Source organism: Symphalangus syndactylus, chromosome 8 (assembly GCF_028878055.3).
Source record: "Symphalangus syndactylus isolate Jambi chromosome 8, NHGRI_mSymSyn1-v2.1_pri, whole genome shotgun sequence".
Taxonomy (NCBI): Eukaryota; Metazoa; Chordata; class Mammalia; order Primates; family Hylobatidae; genus Symphalangus; species Symphalangus syndactylus.
In genome coordinates this window covers 111,310,136-111,336,854 of record NC_072430.2, presented here as the reverse complement: position 1 = coordinate 111,336,854, position 26,719 = coordinate 111,310,136, and the positions used below count along the sequence as shown (strand labels likewise).

Sequence of the window (26,719 nt, the reverse complement as noted above, 5' to 3'; positions counted from 1 at the left end):
CCAAGTCTTAGAACAGCTTAGAGCAGGAATATAAATATTCAGATTCCAAACACAAGGATTACCCACATCAATCTGCCTGTGACCCCTCACAACTAAGATCTTTAATAGATCAAAGATGAAAAGGTGAAACGTGCAGCTCACAAATCAAATATCTGGGCACTAGAGGGAATAGGTATGGTTGGAAAAATAACCCTTCTGGAATTTTCTCAGCATATTTTAAAATGGCAGTAACAACATTTCTTCCATTCTTAAAATTAATTTTAATAGTGAACTGAGGTAACATTTTTTGTCTTAGCAGATAGATTAATTCCATTGACAACTGAATTGTCGTCTTTATTAACGTTATTTTTACAAATGCATGTCTCCTAATATGAAAAGGTTGATTTTCACTTTATTATGTGCTTTGCACATTTACAGCAGCAACAGGAAGAGCTTCTACTGAATAGATTTTAGTCTTCAAAAATGTGACTGCATCTTCCATCTCTAGTTTGTCCATCTCCCAGTTATTGACCTTACCAAAGAAAGAGGAAAATAATCAGTTTGTGAGACGATGCTAACGTAAGAGCCACTTTAGAGATCCAAACATAGTAAAGTAACATGAGGACAATAGCTTTTTGAAAGCAAATGTGACCTTATAACTACTCATATTTTAAAGGCATAATAAGACTACATGTTAGGGTTTAAGAAAGCTTTAACTGTGAAAATTATACAAATTTTAAAGGTCCTCTAAATGGTGCAAAAATTGCTTTCTTGAGAAAATTTTCCTTAGAATATATATAATCAGCAATATAAAAAAACAAAGTCTTAAATAGTAGCCCACTAAGAGAAAGGTGTCATCTTAATCTCAGTAGTCCACACGTAATCCATTTCCAATACTAAAGTATAATAATAGAAGATTTGGAATGTTTACATCTTACACTATGTGCAGGACCAAATGAGTGGCATTTAGATAGATTCCAACAGCAACATACATATAAATGTATTTGTAAGGTTCCTGCTACCTAGAAACATCAGAAGAGGCTGTTCAAGAGAAGCTGTGGGGTACAAAATAAAATTGAAGCATAAGAGGGAAGAGAAAGACCCATCCTCTTAGAATCATCCAGCCCTTTCTGGCAACAAACATCCTGTAACAGCTTCACACAGGCCATGAAAACAAAGCTTTAACATCTTTCTTTCCCTTGTTCAAGATAACCTGGAAATTAAATACGGTTTTGTGTATCTTAAATATGAAAATATATTATTTGCATTCTTCCTCTTAGCAAAAAAGGATTAAAGCTGACCAGAACAACATTTGTAAAAGCTCTAGTAATGACAGTAATCAGCTGAGCAGAACCCAAATCGCGTACTAGCAATGTTCTTTTTCAAAGAAAACAGTAACTAAAGCACTTATTCCAATAATGCTGACAATGCCTCTAGTCCTAGTAACCAGTGTCAACCACAAGATTCCTGGCAGCTGTTAGAATGTACATCAGTAATTAAAGAATATTTCATTTGCATTTTTTTCTTACCAAGATCACATGAAAACCCATTGCATTCAAATGCCGCATTTTCATAGCAAGGAATCCTCTGGGGTGGCTTGAACCCAAACAATAAGCAGATCTAGAAACACATAGCACAGCTACTCTGAAAACAGAAATAAACAAAACAAGAACAGTTATTGATATTACCATATAGTCTTGCTGCATTCCTGTTCTTTGGAGATTTCCAAGTTGAGCTCTCCACTGACCACAATCTTCGATATTCCTAACAATCCTTCACTTCTTTTACTTGGCCTCTGCAGATATTCCACTATACAAGGCTACTTTATAAATCAAAAATATACAACATTATACACAGTTACCTCTCAGTTCCCTTTAAGGATGGCTACATTTTTGAAGAGGAAAATTTTCAGATATGAAAGCACCAATTTTAAGGGTTTTCTGTGCAGTGCTGATTTCTGATCTGAGTATAATTATTTATTCTACCAGTAGTAGTAATGGTGTAAATAATACCAAATAGTAAATGCTCTTCTTATATGTATTATCTCCCAGAGAAAGCAGCATTTAAAAAAACAGAAATAGGAGATTACACACAAGAAAGAAAACACCAAGAGAAAGGCAAGACTGTTAAAATAAAATCTGTAAATATAACAAAAATGTGGAAGGTGTAATTTGTTTTTTCATTGTTCCTGGCACTTTGGAAATACTAAGTTTACTGGGAAAAAAAAAAAAAAAAAGACATTTATATCCTTACTGCCTTCACCTATACTCTAGCTGTTATAAGACAAATTTTATGTTTTTAAAGGAATGCTCACATTCTTCACTTCTCATGACTTTATGCTGAGAACAATTGTTATTTTGTTATGCCAGAAGAGTGGAGTACCTGAAAAAGAAAATTGATCTTGGAATGAGGTCAGAGAGAAGGCCTCTTCTGAGGGCAGATAGCACTGATAGGAAAGACAGCGGCTGAAAAGATGGCCAAGAAATAAGCTAGATGCATTCAGAAAGAGGTGAAAGTCACAGAACTGTCTGTGAATGAAGAGGGATGGGCAGATAAGAGTTTGGATCCCTACAGATTTTTTTTGTATGTTTCTATCGTATTTATGTGTATGTGTGTCCAGTGGAGTTAACAGGAGATACAAGTTCCTTGGGGTCAGGATCCATGTAGCAGAGCCTTTACATAAAGGGTAACTGACCCACAGGTGTGTGCAATGATGGCATGATCTTATGCATCTACTGAAGAGGCAGGATGTTCTCTCATGGTATAGCATCATATTTCTCCCCAGAGACACTCTATTTGTAATATGTGAGCCAAGCAAACCACCTAGGATTAGCTTCAATGTGTTCTAACCCATACAAATACAGTTTAATTAAAAAACTATGGTTTCCCTACCTCTGGAAAAGTCTTGGTGGTAGAGCAAAATATTTATTGGGTATTTGATTTTTGTAGAAGCCTCAAGTCTTTATTCTTTATGATCACTATTATATTATCTTGTCCAAAGTTTACACTGCATTGATAGTTTCAATTATATTGTTTTATTGAACTATAGCTTCAAAACCTAATTTTAAAAAAATGTGTCTCATTAAATGACCCAACTGTAGTCCATTGTATTCAACCATAATGTCCACATTTACACTTTCTAAGGAGTACATTGATGGATGACAAGTCTCTTGGTGTGCTGCAGGCTCCATACAAACATCAAGTCTTAGATTTACTACTGCTATTTAATATGAAGTCTTTTAGAATTAGGATTTTAATTTAGAAAGCCCAGCAAATGAAATATATGTAAGCAACCTTTGAATATCTGTAGCAGAAGTTGTATCCACATCAGAAAGTGGTAGCACTTGATTCCTGTTAGTGTCCATTCTGATTTCAAAATCTGAAAGGAAAGAATTGATATTAATTTTTCAAACATTGCTCCAAGTGACTTTCTTTTTCTTTTCTTTTCCTTTTTTTTTTTTTGAGATGCGGTCTCACTCTGTCATCCAGGCTGGAGTGCAGTAGTGTGATCTCAGCTCACTGCAGCAACTTCCCAGGTTCAAGCAATCCTTCCACCCCACCCTCCTGAGTAGCTGGGACTACAGGGGCATGCCATCACGCCCATCTAATTTTTGTATTTTTTTGGTAGAGACAGGATTTTACCATGTTGGTCGGGCTGGTCTTGAACTCCTGAGCTCCAGTGATCTGCCTGCCTCGGCCTCTCCACATGCTAGGATTACAGGCGTGTGCCACCGTGACCAGCCCCAAGTGATTTTCTGTTTCAAAATGTTTAATAGTACTACCAATAATAGCAGTAGCTAAAATATATTGAGAGCTAACCATGTGTCAGATACTAGTCTTAGGATTTTAGACACATAAAAATGTGTAGAATTTCATTTATTGGTCACAAGAATTTTATGAGGCAAGAATCAGGCCAGTTCCAGAGGCAGTGCTGCACTACACTAAACTGCTGCCGCAAATACCTATTTTTTTTGTCAGAAAAGGAAAGTAAATACAATAAAATGAAAGGAAATAATATAATGTCCCATACCAATATGATAATTGTGTGGCAAGTGCACAGCCTTTGAGAAGTGTCCTTCACCTCCCAGAAGGCTGCTCAGCACCTCTGCCACCTTTGCATTTGGATGTGACGGTGGCAGCTCCCGCGGCGGCTGTGGGAGTAACAAGGCTATGTCCTTCAGATAAACAGTATCATCAAGTTTTAGACAAGTATCCAAAATATGCAGCTTGTAAGCATTCTTCATGTCATCTAAAAGATAAAAAAGAGAGTATTTCATTAAGAAGAAATAAATGCAACATTAAAAAACGATATTAATACATATTTAGTAATAGATATAAAATAATAAATATATATATAAATGCACTTGTATTTCTAATTATCTCTTTCTTATCACAAGGACTCTCTCTGTCTCCCTGGTTTCCACAGGGTCTAAATCAAAGCCCTGCACTTGATAATGTTTTAAGGCTTCAAATATCTTTAGAGGTCATTTAGTCTAAACTCCTCAATTTATAGATAAGGAAATGCCCAGGAATATTAAAAAGCCTCGTAATTAAGGCAAAGTTGGAATTAGAATCCAGGTTTTCGAGGTTCAAGGCTGTTTCTCCATTATTACACTGCCTGAAAAATCAGCACGTGGTATTGACTGACTCTCTACAACTCAACTTTGGGATTTTATAACATTTATTTATTTATGTTTTAATTCTGAACTACTCTATTCTCAGACACATCTTCAAATTTTGTACATCTACCTGGATATTGCTTTACCTTATTTAATATTAAAGACTAAAAGTCAACAGTTAATTTGGTTCCAAGAGTAAATGAACTAATTAATTTGGTGGCTATTTGGGTTCTTGATCTAACAGGTGTTCCCTCATCACAGGCCAGGAGCGACCAAGTGTTTACAGCTGCAAAAGTTGACTAAGGTTGGCTTCAAATGTGATAAGTAAGGATTAGGAATTAAAACAGCTCTGATCAAAGCATAAAGAACAACCTGAACAGTTAGCCTTTGTATAGAAGGATAGAGTGTAAATAAAAGGAATAATGATGCATTCCTTATTATTTTTTTCTACATGTAGAACTTGTCATTAAAGAAGGGTCTGCAGGTTTGCTGCTTTGAAGCACTATCCTTTGACTTCACCATTATCAGCCCTTTCCACAGCAACACCTGCTCTGCAAATTTCAACTAACGCTGCTCCAACTAAGACCCCATTCAGAGTCATATGGTAGCTAGTGGTAGTGCAGAACTGGTCACAATTCTGCACTAACATCCTACCTGATGTCAGCAGCTCACTGATGACGTCTTTTTGCAGAAGCTGATTCAAAGGAGCCAGGGGAAAGTAATTCATCAAGCAAAATGAATACACTGCATCCAATAAGTTTTCAGAAGAAACAGAGTGAAGATAACCAGTCAGAGCACTAGCCATAACTTCCAGGAACTGTCTGGGGAACAAAGAAAAGTCAGTTTCCCAACATATACAGAAGGCCAATATCTTTAACGATTCCAAAGAAAAGACATAAGAAAATCAGGCTTGCAAGTAAGTATCCACACATCGTTCTGGACAGTTGGTTATCTCATAATAAGTGTATACATTCAAGAAATGTTGGCTATTGCTATATGTCTTGCACAAGACAAACATTTTATAGACTTTAATTCATTTAACTCACACTAAAAAACTCTATGGGTATTACTATTATTCTCCTCATTTAAAAAAATGGGTAAACAGGCTTAGAGGTTGAGTAACTTGTCTAAGAACACACAGACAAGGAAGTAGCAAAGGCAGTATTAGAACATAAGGTGTCAGGCTCCAGAACCTTTTCATAATTATGCTAGATTTTCTATAATGCCTGGACCACCACTACAGTTTTATAACCAACTAAAATTATCTAGTTATCAATACTATGGGTTAAAAGAACTGCAAGCCTAATCCTACCACCCAGAGCTAATGTTACACAGTATAACGTAGTTAAGCACAAATGAAGACAGAAAAGACAAAAATCAGGGGCAGTCGCTTGCCCAGAGTGACACCACTAATAAATGGTAGATATCCTTTGAACACATATCAATCTGACTCTCAGGGCATATGATACATATAGTTATATAAGAAAAGAAATACATGCAAAGTACTGTGATCTCGCAGAGGAAAGAAAATAAACAGAAGCTTTTGGGAGGAGAATTTGAATAGGTGGAAAAGATGGAGTAAGGGAAGAAGATTTGAGCAGAGCCCTGAAAGCGCATGCTACTTGCCTGATAGTGAATAACTGGTGAGATGAAGGTACAGAGGAGTGTTTCTTCACAGCCGGGGCAAATATGCCTGGACGCAAGCCCTTGTTAACAATGAGACTGAAATCAACTGAGAGGTCCATGGGTAGGGGAAGAAGTGTTGGGGAGGATGAAGGGCTGTGATAAGGCCAGGAAAACTATAGGAATTATGATGAAATGGGAGGAATATAACAGATCATACACACAACAGCAAGCCAGCACTTCTGAAATTAGTAACTGATTGCTTTTGGAACATGCAGTGGGATGCGGGGGCAGGGGATGGTGTGGACAAGGAAGTTGGGAGCCTGGGTAATGATCCCCCCTCTGGTCTTCTCTTGCCCCACTCCTCACCCTGTACCTCATGCTTCAGCAGCCCAAACTGTGTGCGGTTCCCTGCACGTGCTCTGCTGTTTCTTTCCTCCAGGTCTTGCATATAGAGGGCCTTTCACTTGGAATGTTCTTTCCTGCTTATCTTTCCATGGTAAACCCCCATCTCTCCATCTTTTAAGATCAGCTCAGATGCCAACCCCTCCAGGCGACACTGCCTGATACCCCTGACCCTCCTCTTCACCAGGCTGGCATCCTGATATATCCCTCCTCTACTTCCAAATATCCTAGATGATATGGTTTGGCTATGTCCCCACCCAAATCTCATTTTGAATTGTAGCTCCTATAATTCCCTTGTGTTGTGAGGGACCCAGTGGTAGATAGCCGAATCATGGGGGTGGTTTCCCCCATACTCTTCTTGTGGTAGTCAATAAGTCTCACGAGATCTGATAGTTTTATAAGGGGAAACCCCTTTTGCTTGGCTCTCTCTCTTGTCTACTGCCCTGTGAGATGTGCCTTTCACCTTCCGCCATGATTGTGGGGCCTCCCCAGCCATGTGGAACTGTGAGTCCATTAAACCTCTTTCTTTTGTAAATTGCCCAGTCTCGGGTATGTCTTTATCAGCTGTGTGAAAACAGACTAATATGCTAGATCACTCGAATTTTCATGCTATATTTAATTGCCAATTTACGTATCTACCTTACCCATTACACAGAATCCTCTGGCAAGTATGACTGTCTTATTCATCTTTCTCCCAAATGTCCAGGTGCTTGGCAAATGCTGACTAAACAAACAAATAAACTTTGATGAGGAAGACAGGAGGAGGAACTTGTCATTGGAAAAGGATGAGTCAAGAAAAATGAGCTGACTTCCAGAATTACTGAACTTGAGACACTTCTGGATGTGCAGTGACCATATGCAACCCACAGAGACTCAGGTCTGGAGTTAAGGAGCACACTAATGACCACAGATGCAAATGTGGGATTATCCATAAGATGGTAAATACAGATCAAGAAGAGAAGAAACCAAAGGACCAAAACAACAGAGCTTAAACGTTACCTATTTGTGCCTTGGGTTCGAAGCCCAGCAAGATACTCTGGATTTAACACACCCTCTCCCCCATGGGCCATCATAAATGAAATAATGATTAATGTATAGCATGTGGATATACAATAAGCTAAGCCAGAATTCCTACCACTCTCCTATCTAACCATCTCTTCTAGTCAACTCTCTTCCCAAATACTTTGAGTTATTCTGCTTCCAAAACCTTTGCTACTCCAGCCTAAGTTGCCATCTTCCTTTCTCCCTCCTCCATAAAGCACTTACTTGGCGCCTACCATGTACTGCCTTCCTCTGGATATACAAGAGAGTTGTTTTCATAAATGGTCTAGGAAGAACAGGGAATACAAACTTCTTTTTTATAGCCCTCAAAATACCAAATCCAGGCAACTGTACATTCATGGGCATTCAGGAAATGATGACTAATTAATCTTGCTATATCTGCCAAATTGCCCCTACTTCTCCTTTGGAGAAATGTTGAGGTGTGAGGCTTAGAATTAGGTAAGGGTTTCTCAATTTCAGAACTACTAACATCTGGGGCTGGATAATTCCTTATTGTGAGGGGCTATCTTGTGCATAGTAGGATGTTGGCGGCACGCCTGGCCTCCATCCACTAGAGGCCAGTAGCACAGACCTCCCTCCTGTTGTGACAACTAAAAACCATCTCCATACATTGCCAAACGTCCCCTGGGAGGCAAAATCATCCCTGTTTGAAAACCACCAGGTTAAATGAAAGCAGAATAGACAGACAAAAAGACAACATTCATGATTCTCCTCCTGTACTAATTCTACTACTGCCATTTTATTAAATGTCCTCCTAGCCTTTGTTACCTTTGTTATCCCCCCTCTATTTCCAACATAACAATTTTGTTGGAACGAGTTATCTCTCAGGTTGCTTAGAGTCACCTGAAAAACTCTTACCTGCCCAGTGCTTACTCTCTTAATCCCTCTGGGGCTGTTTCTGGCGTTTTAATTACCACTTAGCTTGATATTATTTGTCAAGAAAGTACAAGGCATCAATGGGAGCCAGCCTCAGAAGAAAATCAAGCCAGGGGAGTAAAGGAAGATTGAATTTGGGAGATATTTTTCAACCTTTATTAAATGTCTACTCTTTGGCAGGTCCTGTACTAAGTTCAGAAAAACAGGCAGCTGGGTCTGACTCTGGAGAGCTTACCAACTGAAGAGCAGAGACAGACTTATTGACACACAAATGACGTGACACAACTTGTCATGTCTTACCCAATCTCTGGTGGAGCCTTGACAACAAGGATGTCCTAGGAGGACATTTGACAACAAGGCTTCACCAGAGATTGGGTAAGACATGACAAGCACAGCGACCCTGATGGTGACAATTAGGGAAGACACAGAAAATGCAGTATGAACTAAGTCTGTCCATTCAGTGGACAGTACAGTGGGAAGTTGCTTTTTAGTTGGCCTGACACCACTTAATTGATTAACTGCCCTTAAGGGATGGGCATTTGACCCAAACTCAGTCAATCAGATGTTCTCTTTTAGAAATCTAAATCTGGAAGGAAAACTAAAAGGAAAGCTAGCAGCTGGAGTCAAGTCATTTGATGGCAAACAGATGGCCTGTGCATCTTGCCACTGAGACCTTCACAACTGCCCTAGTTTGTTCCCCCAAGGCCTCTGTGACCTACACTCTAATTTTTTTCAAATCTAAAAATTACCATGTGCTGGGCATTGTCATAAGAACTTGACATAGATTAACTCATTTAATCCTAATAACAACCCAATGAGATTAGACATAGCTCATCTCCATTTTAATAAGTGAATAAACTGAGGCACAGATAAGTAATTTGCCAAAAGTCAAGCAGCTAACAAATGGCAATGCTGAAACTCAAACCTAAGCAAGCTAGCTCTAGAGTCCATGCTTTTAATCACTGTTTTAACAAATGACATTTTATATGTTTTTATGATTTTTAATGAACCCTGACTGATCCAAAGAGTAAGAAAAGATGTTCTGGGTAGAAAGCAGAGGTATGAAAGAAGCTGGCACATTTGAGGAATTACTGTATTTAACAGTAGAAATGCATGGCTGTGGTTAAAATTAAAAGAATAGAAAGCAGTAGCCTGAGACCAAATGAATAGTTAAGGTCAAAACTGAACTAGAAGAAGGTCCAGTTCTCACAGCTTCTCAGAAACACTGATTTAACAAGGACATATAGACAAAAATACCTTTATGAAAAGTCCATAAACCAATTAAGATATTGTCATACTCCAGATAAGAACAAAACCAAGAGGAGTTGCACTGAAACAGGCAAGAAGAACATTTTACCTAGGTCAGCCCCTCCCCAAAGCCGGCATAGCTCAGCACCAAGGAGATCACCTTGGCCTAGGACTTCTCCCTTGGAGGGAGACAGTAGAGTGTGCATCCAACATCCGGCTTTTCACTGCGCTGCCCTAGGGGCTGATTCTGTCTCAACTCACATGGAATACTAACAAAACCAGAGGGTTCAGATGCCTGAGGGCAGTTAAGAACAAAGGAAAAGGGGTGGACAGCTTCCTGCACTCAGCACAGCTCTGAGAGATTGAGAGAAGGTACACAACCTGAGGATTCAGCCTCAGGAGGAAATGAGAGGAGTGGAGCATGTCTTCAACATCCTAGCCTTTTGGTAAGCTGTCCAAGGAGCTGGTTTCTGTCTCACCTCACAAAGAGAGCGGATGAAACCAGCATAGTCTGAATGCCCGGGAGCAGTTAGGAAGGAAAAAAAGGGGTCAGTGGCTTACAGCAGACAGCACAACTCAAGGCTTCTCTACAGCGAAGGAGAGAAAGGAGTGGAGCATCTATGTCCCTGACTGTAGTACAGCAGTCAGACACCAGAGGGAGCAAGATATTCCCCGGTACTGAAAAAAAAAAAAGGAAATTAAGAAAAAGAAACCAGTAAATCCCTCTACTTAGAAATCCATAAACACATTCAGGCCAGGCATGGTGGCTCATGCCTGTAATCCCAGCACTTTGGGAGGCCAAGGTGGGTGGATCACCTGAGGTCAGGAGTTGGAGACCAGCCTGGCCAATATGGCGAAACCCCGTCTCTACTAAAACTACAAAAATTAGCTGAGCATGGTGGCATGTGCCTGTAATCCCACCTACTTGGGAGGCTGAGACAGGAGAATCGCTTGAACCCGGGAGGCGGAGGTTGCAGTAAGCCGAGATTGCGCCACTGCACTCCAGCCTGGGCAACAAAGATCAAAACTCCGTCTCAAAAAAAAAAAAAAAAAAAAAAAAAAATTTAGAGAAAAAGTTTCAGAGGCCCCCAGAATCTCTAGCTAAACTGATTAACGAGAGTCTTTCCCTGTCAAAGCCAGTCTGTAAAAACAGGGAGAGGAGACTGTTTCTTCAATTGTGCAGATACCAATGCAAAGCTACAAGGAAGAAAAAGCATCAGGGAAGTGTAACACAATCAAAGTACCAAAATAAATGTCCAGTAATCAAAATTAAAGAGATGAAGATCTATGAACTGCCCAACGAAGAACTAAAAATAATTGTCTTATAAGAACACAGAAAAGTAAATGAGATTAGGAAAATGATATATGAGCAAAATAAGAATATCAACAAAGAAATGATAAACTATAGAAAGAACTCAACAGAAATTCTGGAGCTAAAGAATATAATAACTAAACTGAAAAATTGACTAGACGGCCATACCAGCACACTTCAGCAAGCAAAAGAGAATCAGAGAACTTGAAGCAGGTCATGTGAAATTACCCGGTCCAAAAAGGAAAAAGAATAAAGAAAGAAGAAGAGTTAAAGCCTACGACACTTATAGGACACCAACAAGCAAACCAATGTGCACACTATGGGTGTCTCAGGAGAAGAAAAAAAGGAGCTGAAAGCTTATTTAAGGAAATAGTGGCTGAAAACTTCACAAATCTAGAAAGAGTAATGGACATCCAGATTCATAAAACTCAAAGGACCCCAAATAAGATGAATCCAAAGAAATATACATTAAGATACACTGTACTCAAACTGTCAAAATTCAAAAACAAAAAGAACTTTAAAAGCAACTCATTTCTCCCACAAGGATGAAAAGCAACTATTCATGTACAAGGGAGCCTCCAACAGACTAGCAGTGAACTTCTTAGCAGAAACTTTGCAGGCCAGAGAAGGGACTGGGATAATGTATTCAAAGTGCTGAAAGAAAAATTGCCAACCAATAATCCTATACTTGGCAAAACCGTCTTTCAAAAATGTACATCAAGACTCCCAGACAAATGAAAGCCAAGGAAAATTGTCATCACTAGTCTTTTCTTACACTAAATGCTAAAGACAGGTGAAATGAAAAAACACAAAACATCAATGTGAAAACACAGCAAAGTATAAAACTCACTAGTAAAGGTACATAAACAAATATAGGATATGGTAATACTGTAATAGTGGTGTGCTTTAGTTCTAGTATAAATGCTAAAAAAACTATTAAGAATAACTGTAACTATAAAAATTTGCTAATGGATATACAATATAAAAAGATGTAAACTGTCACATCAATAACAAAGTATGGGGAGACAAGTGTACAGCTTTTGTATGCAATGGAAGTTGTTTTCAGCTTAAAATAGACTGTTAAAACAATAAGATGTTTTATGTAAGACCCATGGTAACCACAAATGAAATACCTTTAGAGACTACACAAAACAAAAAGAGAAAGGAATTGAAACATCTCACAAAAGAATCAATAAGTCACAAAGGAAGATAAAAAGAAAGGAAAAGATAGAAGATAAAACTGTAAGACAGAAAACAACAAAATGGCAACAGTAAGTCCTTCTCTATCAATAGTTATTCTAAACATTAAGTGGATTAAACTCCCTGATATGGTTTGGCTCTGTATCCCCACCCAAATCTCGTCTCAAATTTGAATCCCCATGTATTGAGGGAGAGATCTGTTGGAAGGTGATTGGATCATGGGGGCAGTTTCCCCCATGCTGTTCTCGTAATAGTGAGGGAGTTCTCGTAATAGTAAGAGCTGATGGCTTAAAGTGTAGCACTTCCTCGCCCTTTCTCTTGGCTCTCTTCTGTTACCTTGTGAAGGTGACTGCTTCCCCTTTGCCTTCCGCCATAATTGTAAGTCTCCTGAGGCCTCCCCAGTCATGTGGAACTGTTGGTCAATTAAACCTCTTTTCTTTATAAATTACACAGTCTTAGGTAGTATAGCAATGTGAGAATAGACTAATACATTCCCCAATTAAAAGACACAAAATGGCTGAATGGATTAAAAAAAAGACCAACCTATAACTTGTCTACAAGATACTCGCTTTAGATTTAAGGACATACACATAGTTTGATAGTGAAGAAACGGATAAAAACATTCCATGCAAATGGTAACCAAAAGAGAGCAGAGGTAGCCATACTTACATCAGACAAAATACACTTTTAAGTTAAAAATTGTCATAAGGACAAACAAGGTCATTACATAATGATAAAAGGGCCAATTCATCAGGAAGACATAACAGATCTGAAGGGAGAAATAGATGATACAACAATAGGGAGACTTCAATAACCCCACTTTCAATAATTTATAGAACATCCAGACCAAAATCAGTAAGAAAACAAAGGACTTGAAGAACACTATAGATCAGTGGTCCCCAACCTTTTTGGCACTGGTTTCATGGAAGACAATTTTTCCAGACTGGGGATGGGGGGTGTTTCGTAAGGCATTAGACTCTCATAAGGAGCATGCAACCTAGAGCCTTCACATGCACAGTTCACAATAGGGTTCACACTCCTATGAGAACCTAATGCCATGGCTGATCTGACAGAGCTCAGGCAGTAATGCTCGCCTGCCACTCACCTCCTGCTGTGCGGCCCAGTTCCTAACAGGCCACGGACTGGTACCAGTCCATGGCCTGGGGGCTGGGGACCCCTGCTACAGATGAAATGGATGTAACAGACACATACAGAACATTCCAGCCAACAGCACCAGAACACTTATTTTCCTCAAGTGCACATAGATCATTCTTAAGGACAGACTATATGTTAGGTCACAAAATAAGTCATAACAGATTTAGGAAAACTGAAATCAGACCAAGTATCCTTTCGGATCACAAAGAAATACAATTAGAAATCAACAGAGGGAAAACTAGAAAATTCACAAATATGTGGAAATTAAACAACACACTCTTGAACAACCAATAGGTTAAAGAAGAAATCAAAAGGGAAATTAGAAAATATTTCAAGACAAATAAAATTGAAAACACAACATACCCAAAATTATGGGATGCAGAAAAAGCAGTACTAACAAGAAAACTTACAGCAATAAACACCTATCTTAAAAAAAAGAAAGCTATCAAATAAAAAACCTAAATTTACACCTCAAAAAACTGAAATAAGACAAACTAGGCCCAAAGTTAGCAGAAGGAAGGAAATAATGAAGATTAGAACAGAAATAAATAAAATAGTAGAAAAAACCAACAAAACGAAGACTTGGTTTTATGAAAAGATGAACAAAATTGACACACCTTTAGCTAGACTGACAAAAAAAGAAAGACTCAAATAAGTAAGAGATGAACAAGACATTATAACTAGAAATAAAAACCAATGCCACAGAAATAAAAAAGGCTCATAAGAGACTATCACGAACAACTGTATGCCAACAAATTGGATAATCAAGAAGAAATGAATAAATTCCTAGAAAAATACAACCTACCAAGACTGAATCATAAAGAAATAGAAAATCTAAACAAACCAATAATGAATAAGGAAATTTAATCAGTAATCAAAAACTTCCCAACAATGAAAAAGGCCAGGACTAGATGGCTTCATTGCTGAATTCTACCAAACATTGTGAGAAGAATTAACAATACTTCTAATGTGCTTAAACTTTTCCAAACACCTGAAGACAAAGAACTCATTTTATGAGGCCAGCATTACCCTGATACCAAAGCCAGACACATGCATTATCACACAAGAAAGCTACAGGCCAATATCCCTGATGAACACAGATGTAAAAATCCTCAACAAAATATTAGCATTAGAAGGATCATACACCATGAATAAAAAGGGATTTATCCCTGGGATGCAAAGACGGTTCAGTATATGCAAGTCAATTAATGAGATACACCACATTAACAGAATAAAGGAGAAAAATCATACGATCATCTAATTAGATGCAGAAAAACCATTTGATGAAATTCAACAACCTTTATGATAAGGGCTCTCAACAAATTAGGTATAGAAGAAATGTGCCTCACCGTAAGTAAGACCATATATGAAAAACCATAGCTAACATCATATTCGATGATGAAAAACAAATATTTTCTTCTAAGACCAGGAACAAGACAAGGATGCCTACTCTCATCACTTCTATTCAACAAGGTACTGGAAATCTTAGCCAGAGTAATTATGCAAACAAAAGAAAAAGAAAGAAAAACAACCAAATCAGAAAGGAAGCAGTAAAAATATCTGCTGTGTTCCTATACACTTATAACAAACTATCCAAAAAGGAAATTGAGAAAACAATCTTGCTTATAATATTATCAAAAAGCATAAAATACTTAGGAATAAACTTAATCAAGGAGGTGAAAGACTTGTACATTGAAAACTACAAAAAAGTTGATGAAAGAAATTAAAGACATAAATAAATGGAAGGACAGTCTGCACTCATGGATTGAAAGACTTAATCTTGTTAAAATGTCCATACTAACCCAGGCAGTCTACAGATTCAGTGCAATCGCTATCAAAATCCCAATGGCATTTTTTTACAGAAATAGAAAAAAAAACCTTAAAATTCATATAGGACCACAAAGGAATCTGAACTGCCAAAGCAATTTTGAAAAAGAACAGAGCTAGAAGTATCACACTTCCTGATTCCAAAATATATTACAAAGCTACAGTAATTAAAACAGTATGGTACTGCCATAAAAAAGACAAAGCTGCCAAGACTACACATAGTAAAAGAATATGCTCTTCAACAAAAGCTGTTGGGAAAACTGGATATCCACATGCAAAAGAATGAAATTGGAACCTTATTTTATAACATACACAAAAATCAACTCAAAATGGATTAAAGATTTAAACATAAGACCTAAAACTATAAAATTCCTAAAAGAAAATGTGTAGGAGAAGCCTCATGGATTGGCTTAGTTAGGCAATGATTTTTTTTTATGTGATACCAAAAGTGCAAGCAACAAAAGCAAATACAGACAAAGAGAACTATATCAAACTAAAAAGCTGCACAGCAAAGGAAACAGTCAACAAAGTGAAAAAGCAACCTACGGAATGGGTGAAAATATTTGCAAACCATACATATGATAAGAAGTTATTATCCAAAATATATAAGGAATTCCTGTAACTCATATATTTATGCTTATTGCTATAAGTTTATATAAAACTTAATGCTTTAAGTTTTCTTGTATTGCTTTTTCTGCATCCCATAATATATATATATTTGTAGTATGTTTATATATTATAATATACTGTAACTGAATAGCAAAAATAATAATATGATTTAAAAATAGGCAAAGGACTTAAATATTTCTCCAAAGAAGACATACAAATGGCCAACAGGTATGTGAAAACATGGTCAACATCACTAATCATCAGGGAAATGCAAATCAAAACCACAATGAGATATCACTTTACACCTGTTAGGACGGCCATTATCAAAAAAAACAAAACAAAATCTAAAAAGTGTTGGAGAAGATGTGGAGAAATTGGAACCCTTGCATAATGTTGATAGGAATACAAAATGGTACATGGAAAACAGTATGAAGCTTCCTTGAAAAATGTAAAAGTAGAACTACTACCTAGTAAAGAAAAGCCCAAGACCAAACTGCTTCACTGCTGAATTCTACCAAACATTTAAGGAAGAACTAATACTAACCCTACTCAAACTATTCCAAAAAGCAGAGAAGGAGGGAATACTTCCAAACTCATTCTACAAGTCCAGTATTACCCTGATACCAAAATCAGACAAAGACACATAAAAAACAAACAAACAAACAAACAAAAAAACTACAGCACAGTATCTCTGATGAAGACTGATGCAAAAATCCTCAAAAAAAAAAATACTAGCAAACCAAATTCAATAATACATTAGAAAGATTATTCATTATGACCAAGTAGGATTTATCCCTGGGATGCCAGGATGGTTCAACATATGCAAATCAATCAATATGATACATCATATCAACAGAATAAAGGATAAAAACCATATGATCATTTCAACTGATGCTAAAAAAAAAAAAGGCATTTAGTAAAAGTAGAACCCTTGGTAAAAGCAGAATCCCTGTATGATCCAGGGATCTCACTTGTGGATATATTTCAATTCATAAGAATTGAAATGAGAATCTCAAAGAGACATCTGCACTCCCATGTTAACTGCAGCATTGTTTGCAATAGCCAAGATAGGGAAACAACCTAAACATCCATCAGCAGATGAATGGATAAAGAAAATGTGATATATACATATAATGGAATATTATTCAGCCTTAGAAGGAAATCTCACCACATGCTACAACATGGATCAACTTGAAGGGCATTATGCTAACTGAAATAAGCTAGTCATAGAAGGACAAATACCACATGACTCCACTTATATAAAGTATCTGAAAAGGTCCGTCATGGAAACAGAGATTATAATGTTGGTCATCAGGGGTGAGGAAAGGGGGAAATAGGGGAGTTGCTATTCAACAGGTATAAAGTTTCAGTTATGCAAGATGATTAAGTTCTAGAGATCCACTGTACAATATTGTTAACTATATCGTTAGAGGCTGAGGCAGGAGAATGGCATGAACCCGGGAGGCGGAGCTTGCAGTGAGCCGAGATTGCGCCACTGCACTCCAGCTGGGGCGACACAGCGAGACTCTGTCTCAAAAAAAAAAAAAATAATAATAATAATAAAGTCAGCAATATTGTACTGCACACTTTAAAATTTACTAAATGTTCTTACCATAATAAAAAAAGTCAAATTTTTTAAAAGATAGATTTCTCCATTTTTTAATACAGTTAAAATGAACTATGAACTTAGGAGCTGCGAGGATAAGCTGGGAGGGTTTGAAATCAAAACTCCTATAATGAATTAACTAATATATTATAAAGAACAAAGAAACAAACAAGACAAAGGGCAACAAATATAAAATAAAATTTTGTTTAACTTTATAAATGAGTAAGGAACACTATGTTTTATTTATTGGCATGGATGATGACTATGGGTGTGTTCACTTGTAATAATTCATTAAGCTTATGATTTATAACCTTTTCTGTAAGTTATATAGCAATAAAAAAGGTAAAAAAAAAAACAAGTACATACTTTTTGTTCTGGCATTTGTAGACATGATTGAGAGAAGAGTAAGTATGAAGAATAGATAGAATGTTTTTCAAGTTTAGGGATTCAGGATCCTCTACTATTCTCTTCATAAACAAGTCCATTAAACCAACAGGTCGAAAGCCAAGGTTTTCAAATAAAATGAGGATAAAAAGAACCTTAAAAAGAGAAAATTGAGGGAAAACTCTTTAATAATTACAGTATGCTAATAGTAATTTTTTAGATCTCAAAAAATCTAAGCAGCAATTCAACTGTCCTGATCAACAGAATATATCCTGAAACAGAATATTTTCCTGAAAAAGAACAATTATCTTTCCCTCACAAAATCTGTTCTATTAATTCTTGAATTGGGTATCAAGTTAATAAGCAATCTTTTTTAAGCTGAGAACCAGGGCATACAGTAATTTCTATGTTTCCATCTGATTTAAAAATAAATCTTTTCCTACATGCTTTTCATACAACATATCTGAAAATTACTTTTAAATATGCCTTTTCTGAAGGTTTTCAAAATGACCAACTCAATGTTGAACTCCTCGCATTCCCAAACTTAAATACTTCCTAGATTCTAACATGTAAGACATAACCCCAAAATTTCTATATTTAATATTAATACCTGTAAGTGAAAATGGAACTGAAACATTATGATTAAAATAAACTTTCAAGTCACCTCCATTTCCTTCTCAATCTTTCTTACTTAGGATTATTACTTCTCTTTCCATAACCAATTTCCACAGTAAACTCAATATTTACCTTACTCTCCAAAATAAACTGAACCTAGAGGTCTAACAGTTATCACCTATTTCATTGCAAAAAGAAGTTTTTACCAGGTGCTTCATTAAATGCTTATATTCTTAACACAGCTCCTGATTTTAAAGGCTTTTACTCTGGGTAAAAGAATGGATGTGACCATTAAGTAGTGATATTTTATTCTTCAAAAACCATAAGCCTGTCACATCACCCATCTTTATTATTCGAAATCTAACAAGAACAAAGTATAAACACGGAAATCATGCTAAATATCTAACAAAAGTATCATACAACCCTTTTTTTTTTTTTTTTTTTTGAGACAGAGTTTGGATCTTTATTGCCCAGGCTGGAGTACAGTGGCATGATCTCAGCTTACCGCAACCTCCACCTCCCAGGTTCAAGTGGTCCTCCTGCCTCAGCCCCCCAGTAGCTGGGATTACAGGGACATGTCACCATGCCCTGCTAATTTTTGTATTTTTAGTAGAGATGGGGTTTCACCATGTTGGCCAGGCTGGTCTTGAACTCCTGACCTCAGGTGATCCACCCACCTCGGCCTCCCATAGTGCTGGGATTACAGGCATGAGCCACCGCGCCCAGCCCATACAACCCTTTTAAAACCAAACACAAGAGCAAATTTTTGTTTCAAATAGAAAGATGACCAAAAGATAGAATAGCATACAGATGGTCCTTGACTTACCGTGGGGTATATCCCAACAAACTCACCATAAATTGAAAATATTTTAAGTCAAAATGCATTTAATACATCCAACTTACTGAACATCATAGCTTAGCCTAGCCTACCTTAAACATGCTTAGAACACTTACATTCACCTATAGTTGGGCAAAATGAGTTAACAAAAAGCCTATATTATAATAAAAGTGTTGAATATCTCAAGTAATTTATTGAATACAATATGCATTGTTTACTCTCATGACTGCGCAGCTGATTGGGAGCTGCGACTTGCCGCCACTGCCCAGCATGAAAAGAGAGTATCATACAACCTATCACTAACCCAGGAAAACATCAAAATTCAAAATTCAAAGTATGGTTTCTACTGAATGCGTATTGCTTTTGCAACATCAAACAGTCAAAAAATATTAAGTCAAGCCATCCTAAGTTAGGGACTATTCATATTAGCAAGTAGCCCCCAAACAGGAATAATAAGGAGCTAATTTTTCAAAAGTCAATTCATCATTGGAATATTTGGGTATCTTAACTACTATAAAGGTGAAAGAGAAATACTTAAAATGCTAAATGAATTAGTATGTGTTTTAAAAGTTTGCGAGGCTTATTCTAAATTGTTAACGTACTCACCTTTCTGAGCTTCCAGACGTCGAAAGTTGCAGCCACATAATCTGCAAGTCCCTTGAAGAGATCCAAATTATGGTATTGGAGGTCTTTGCAGGACTGCAATATGTTGATCATTATTCTTAAAGGACACCCATGGATATTATCTTGAAGAATGAGTTAAATAAACAAACAAAAATTACCAGATTGTTTTGAATACAACATGCTTTATTCTTTTTTCATATAAAAGCAAAGTTTTTAAAACAAAACAAAAATAGTCTAAAACAGAAGCTCAGGTATTACAAATGATGAAAGAAAAACTCCTCTTACCTATGACCACCTTACTGCATTCATCCAGGAGTATAAGAGATCGGTGATTCATGGCAGCTAGTACCTCAAACATGTGCTGGCTATTCACAACAGAAAATCTGTCTAATTCCCTCAAGGCTTTCATCTAAAGAAAAACAAACTTTAATTTAATTTACTATCTGTGACAAAATAAACTTTTATTTTTATTGAGACAGGGTCTTGTGCTGTTACCCAGGTTGGAGCCTCAACCTCCCAGGCTCAAGTGATCCTCCTGCCTCAGCCTCCCATGTAGCTGGGACTACAGGCATGCACCACCTACAGGCATGCACCACCACGCCTAGCTAATTCTTTGATTTTTTTTTTTGGCAGAGACAGGGTCTTGTTCAGTTACCCAGGCTGGTCTCAAACTCCTGGGATCAAGAGATCTCCCTGCCCTTGACATCCCAAAGTGCTGGGATTACAGGCGTGAGCCACCATGTCTGGCCTAAACATTTATTTTTAAATAAAAAGGATGAAGTTTGGGTAATATGACCAGACAAATAGATAAATAAATATACATGTATATATACAGATAAATAAATATAAGGGTACTTCTATTCATTCACTTTAGCGAAGCTAAACCTAAAGGCCCAGCAATGCCCTCCTAGAAAATTGACTTCAGGCAGTGATAGCAGGTTATAAGAAATAATTTTTTCAAATCTCATCCACAAGAGAAAATTCATGTGTTTACCTCCAGTTTCCTCTTAAGAGCAATCGGTGCATCTTTTCCAATACACTTCATCACAACTTGTAATGTGAAGACATCTTCTATTTTCCAAACTTGCTGATCAACTAGTATTCTGTTATCAAACACAATAAATATTAAAATCATAGAATCTTCAAAGCAGAAGAAAAATCTTAAAATTTCATTTGGTCCAGCCCCTTCTTACAGAAAAGGATTATGAAGCCCAGAGAAATGATTTACCTGCTCGAGAGAGTGTAAGTAGTTAAAGATCGAGACCCAATCTATTAATAGTGCTATTTTCTCTCACATTATTGTGCTGTCTTTACTAAAGAACAAATTATGTCAGGAGATTATAGTAACATATCCTATGCATAGTCAATGTCAAAGGGAGTTAAGTTTTACTCTCACTAATCTATGACATTAGATCATTTATATCAATTTTATAAATTCCTTTTCAAGCTGGGTCAGTGTCAACCCTCACATAGTCCCCAAATAACTATTCTGAATTAAATATACATGTCAATTCTCTCCTACCCCACATCAGTACTTTTTTTTTTTTTTTTTTGAGACGGAGTCTCGGTCTGTCGCCCAGGCTGGAGTGCAGTGGTGTGATCTCGGCTCACTGCAAGCTCCGCCTCCCGGGGTCATGCCATTCTCCTGCCTCAGCCTCCCAAGTAGCTGGGACTACAGGCACCCGCCACCACACCCAGCTAATTTTTGTATTTTTAGTAGAGACGGGGTTTCACCGTGGTCTCAATCTCCTGACCTCGTGATCTGCCCGCCTCGGCCTCCCAAAGTGCTGGGATTACAGGCGTGAGCCACTGTGCCTGGCCAGTACTATGTTTTAAAATAAATTAATTTAGATTTCAATGTTACTCACATCTTTGTTATTATGGACCCTAAGAGAGGTATTTCCAACCTATGTCATCCAGAGTCAGGATTTTAAGCTTAATAAGGCATGAAAGGCTGTAACTACCAACAAACCCTCCCCAACTCCTCCTCCCCTCAAGAAAGGAGTTTAGTTTTCATCTCAATTTTTTTATTCCAGATATATGAGGAACAAAGAAAACCACATGAAGAAAGCATAAGAGAGTTCTCACCTGAAACCCGTTCGTAGAGCATGAACATTCTTGCATGGCTCCATTGCCTCTAAAACAGTTGACAAAACTGAAAGGCATATCTCATCACACTCATTGATACGTTCCTATTGAAATATAATTACAAAAACACTACAGGTGATGAGCCCATAGTAAACTATCTTACCCAAGCAAAAACACTGAACTGATGTACTGAATAAAACGATTGAGTATCAAGCCAACAATTCCTATAGTCAGTCCACAATAAACAGCATCTTTGGGAAATAAAAAGTCATACTTACTGAATTTTCCAGCTAACTGATACACATCCCTTTATGCATCAACACTTTTTTACCTTCACCATTATCACTGAAGACACATTTGATATTTATTATATTCCACTGCTTCTGAAACAACTTTTATTAAACATTATTTTTACCTCTTCTTGGAACTCAAGGTCATTACAAAGGCAAAAACAGTTAAAGTGCAGGAATATAAGAACTACTGAGGTACAGAAGGTAACTAGCCCATCTCTAAAGATCCTTAAATGGTTGTGCCCTTACAATTTCCCTAGATCCTTTCCTGGGTATCAAGCTGAAACTTTACTTGTGAATCTTCTGATTCACATCTCCTGCCACATTCTACCACTGCTATCTGGGTCTCAAGGGAAGCCTACACCCCACAGATTCTTCTTTCAGGTCCCTTTATTTAGGGTACTAAGTTTGATTCCAGAAATAGTGGGCATAATTTGGAAAGTGAATAGTAACAACACAGCTTAACTAGTAGTACTGTACAGTTTAATCACAACTAGTCTATACACCTCACAAAAAATCACATCTGAGGAAACTTAGCCTGAAGAGAGAGATGCTCTTTTGCTAAAATTACATAACCAATGAATCCCAAAGTCTTAAGTCAGAACCAGGTAATAATAAGAAATGGTTATGGTTAGAAGGAAAAAAAGGTTTCTTTCCTATGAAAGGGTTTCCTTAACGATTTTACAGCACTCCATCAATATCTACCATGAAAGAAAAGACCACTTGTCTATGTGTTTGAAGGGCAAATTCATTGACGGCACACTGTCCTTTCACCTCTAAAATGTCTTTACATTATTCCAACAGGTCAGTGAGACACCATCATCCATACAGATGTTTTGACTACAAAAATCTACTACTCATACCTCACCAACACAGATGTCATCCCAGTGCGAATATCTGTCCAAAATCTAGTAAGAGCATCACTGACCAGGTAAGGTGATTTATTAGTCACTTTTAAATAACTACATAGGAACTAATACACAGCCTACAAATAAACAGGGATATTCTGTGGTTTAAACAAATACACATACATACACTAAATAAAAATTATTCCTTAAGGATATATGGAAATCACAGTAATGTAAAAAGTTAAAAACTTTCCCATAGCTATGAACCCAATTACTGAATTCTATAGCAAGACAGGATATATGCCAGATTATCCCCAAGAAATTCCTGTCTTTTAAAAAATTATTATTATTATTTTCAGACAGGGTCTGGCTCTGTCACCCAGGCTGGAGTGCAGTGGCACGATCATGGCTCACGGCAGCTTTGACCTCCCAGGCTCAAGCGATATTCCCACCTCAGACTCCCAAGTAGCTGGGACCACAGGCGAGCACATCACACCCAGCTAATTTTTGTATTTTTTGTAGAGATGGAGTCTCCCTTTGTTGCCCAGGCTGGTCTCAAATTCCTGGGCTCAAGAGATCCTCCTGCCTTGGCCTCCCAAAGTGCTGGGATTACAGGTGTGAGCCACCACACCTGGCTAAAAAATTACTTCATTATCATTGAGTTTATATGTCAGAAGTGTACACTCCTAAAACATAAATGATTAACAAGCTAATCCTTCCTTCCTTACATTTGGCACCATTTCAGTGACATTAAAGAGGACACTGACATTCTTGCTTTAGACTAAAAATGGCTCCCTCCATCCAATTTTAACCTTCTTCCAATCCATTTTCCACTCATTCAGTGATCTAAAATACAAATTTGAGCACGTCAACCCATTGCTTAAAATTCTTCAATGGATTCCCATCACCTACAGGATAAATGCATACTCCTTAGCTAGCCGTAAGAGGCTCTTTATGATTTGGTTCCTATTTTTCTAGCCTCTTGTTCTGCCCCTAAGCCTCTCGCCCCTCACTCCTCTCCTTTGATCACCATGTACAAAACTTGTTCCCACCGACTCAAACATACAACTCCATCATTCTGTGCTTCAGCTACACCAAACTACTTTCAGCTCTTCAAATTTGCCAAACTTTTCCTCTGGGAATGGTAGGGCATGCAATCCTCTCTACTTGAAACACCATCCCCTTCACTACCATTCTGCTCATCAGTTTAGGCATCATCTACTGGGCCTGAATCCCAATTCTACCATGGACTAAATTCTCTTCCTTCCCCTTCCCTTCTCTCCTTCTTCAACTACCCAGCCTTTCTTTGTATATCTTGCATCTCTCCTCATTTTAGCTTCTTCACCACTACTCAACCCTGGGGATGGTAAAGGGGGAAGGCTTTCATAAATTTCCATAGCAAAAGGAAGAAAATAACTAGCTAACTTAAGGCCTCTAAATCATATAATATATATGCAGAAATAAATATAAAGGAAACTACCATTCCATTTGATAGTCTCTTTTAAGGAGGCTACGTATCTATATCCCTTCATTCTTTCAAAATATTCTAAACCAAGTAAATACATGTTTAAATCTCCTTTTTATTTTACCTGGGTCACCCTCAGCAAAGTCTGTACCAAAATAGTGTTCTGAGGGATTCCAAGCTTCACTATGGCATAAAGACTGAACAGTAGGTACTTATACTGCATGAACTTGGCTTCTCTCATCATATGTTCACAGAGCGGATTAAATGCAGGGTGGCTAAACATCAGTCGTTTTTCAAAGCGCTTCTGGTCATCAGACAGTCTTTTGGCAATTGTCCACATTGCTGTGAAATAGTTACTACTAGGAAATGTAGGCGCTTTTGAAAATGCATCTAACACATCACTCAGGGAATTACATTCCTGAGACAGTTTTCTACTGCTGATACGGTTTGGTTTTGTTTCCTTGGTAAGAACATCTTCATTAGAGACTTCATGATTAAGGTTTACTTTCTTCAATCCATCATCAGATTTATCAACAGGGACAAGAGACTGCTTCGAGTCAAAACACAGTCTTCTAGCATAAAGTAGTCTTTCAATTCTAAGGGCTGTTACAGTGCTTATGACCTTTGTTTGAAAGCCAACATCTGATTTAAAAATGAATGCATCCTGAAAGAGATATCTAATGATGTCAGTTGATCGCATTCTGTTATGAAAGTTATTTAAAATGTTCCAGTTTGAATGAACTATTTTTGGTTTGCAAAGTCCCAAACGATATAGCCTCATAGTTCTGCTTGTTGGAACTAATGTACTGAATTGTCTAAGGTTCCAGAAAAAGGAGCCTGCTTTGTTATTCATTTTGCTCTCCACTGAAACACTTCCAAATGGCTTCAAAGTTGTCAATACGAAACCAACGTCACTTCTACTAGTGAAAAAGAACACGTGCTGTGGTTTTCCTGTAGAGGAAGAAGTAATGAAAAGAATAAGAATTAAAATAAAACTTTTACTTAAAAAAATGAAATGCATTTAACAGAAGAGAAAATGGGGAACCTATGGAGCCATTACAGATTTACATAAAACAGTAAAAGTGTTTTTTTACCAATATGGGCTCCCTCCAATCTACCACAATGTGTCTAGTTTCAAAGAAGCCAGGTCACTTTGGAAGTAGCCATTGTATTAATGAGATTTTTCTGGTGCAAAAGCGTTCCATAACGCTTTCTCTGTAGGAGAGATTTTTGTTGGCATTGTTATGGAAATGTCCTCGGTGAAAATTAGGGGATTAACATTGATACATTGATAGATTATTTTCTTTTTTCTTTTCTGTTTTTTTTTTTTTTTTTTTTTTTTTTTTTTTTTTTTTGAGACAAAGTCTTGCTGTGTCGCCCAGGCTGGAGTGCAGTGATGCGATCTTGGCTCACTGCAACCTCCACCTCCCAGGTTCAAGCAATTCTCCTGTCTCAGCCTCCCAAGTAGCTGGGATTACAGGCGTGTGCCACCACGCCCGGCTAATTTTTGTATTTTTTGTAGAGATGGAGCTTCACCATGTTGGCCAGGCTGATCCTGAACTCCTGACCTCAGGTAATCCACCCGCCTCGGCCTCCCAAAGTGCTGGGATTACAGGCCTGAGTCACCGCGCCCGGCTGATAGATCATTTTCAACATGACCATTTAGCAACGGCCGAACCCAGACCATCAAGAATAGGGACCTGGGCAGGTAGAACGGCTCAGTGGAAGAAGCAGAAAACGAAAGCGATGTCCGCATGTGGCCTGCGCTTAAGAGGAAGATCTTATACAACCAGCCAGCCTCACCAGACCCCAGAACCAACTTCAAGAGCCTGTCCTGCAGCTGGGCCGCCCAGCATTAACCCACCTCCTTTCAACAACTCGTGAGACTTTTCTTCTCGAAGTAAAAAGTCTATGATGTGATACGGGCAGCCGCTAAGCCCAAGCTGGTCCTCCACTCACCTTACAGCACAAGGCCGTGGCTACGTACAGGAGCGGCGAAGACAGCTTCCCCGAGCAGCTGCGCTTCTCACGAGATCTTACGGATTC

The 26,719-nt window shown here is 37.7% G+C and overlaps 1 protein-coding gene across 2 annotated transcripts; it reads right to left on the bottom strand.

Moving 5' to 3' along the window:
- Positions 1-236: 236 nt before the first annotated feature.
- On the bottom strand, positions 237-26,706 carry FASTKD2 (FAST kinase domains 2). 2 transcript variants are annotated; one of them, XM_055290373.2, is made up of 12 exons: positions 26,538-26,620; positions 24,798-25,624; positions 22,071-22,174; positions 20,977-21,085; positions 20,268-20,391; positions 19,965-20,104; positions 17,888-18,060; positions 5,253-5,419; positions 4,010-4,228; positions 3,274-3,358; positions 1,509-1,623; positions 237-511 (listed from the first exon to the last, which is right to left on the bottom strand). In XM_055290373.2, the coding sequence occupies exons 2-12, from the start codon at positions 25,524-25,526 to the stop codon at positions 395-397; spliced, it is 2,082 nt and encodes a 693-aa protein (XP_055146348.1). In that variant the 5' UTR covers positions 25,527-25,624; positions 26,538-26,620; the 3' UTR covers positions 237-394. The 2 variants fall into 2 exon arrangements, with proteins under 2 accessions (XP_055146348.1, XP_055146349.1); XM_055290374.2 differs by lacking the exons at positions 24,798-25,624; positions 26,538-26,620 and adding an exon at positions 26,633-26,706.
- Positions 26,707-26,719: the final 13 nt, after the last annotated feature.

Bases quoted from the DNA above. Each gene is read 5' to 3' on its own strand.
- FASTKD2 (XM_055290373.2), bottom strand. From the start codon at position 25,526: ATGAATAACAAAGCAGGCTCCTTTTTCTGGAACCTTAGACAATTCAGT. The intron at 4,229-5,252 runs GTAGGATGTTAG...TTTATCTTTTAG, and splicing joins CAGTGAGCTGCTGACATCAG to ATGACATGAAGAATGCTTAC. The intron at 3,359-4,009 runs GTATGGGACATT...CTTTCCTTTCAG, and splicing joins GCCACACAATTATCATATTG to ATTTTGAAATCAGAATGGAC.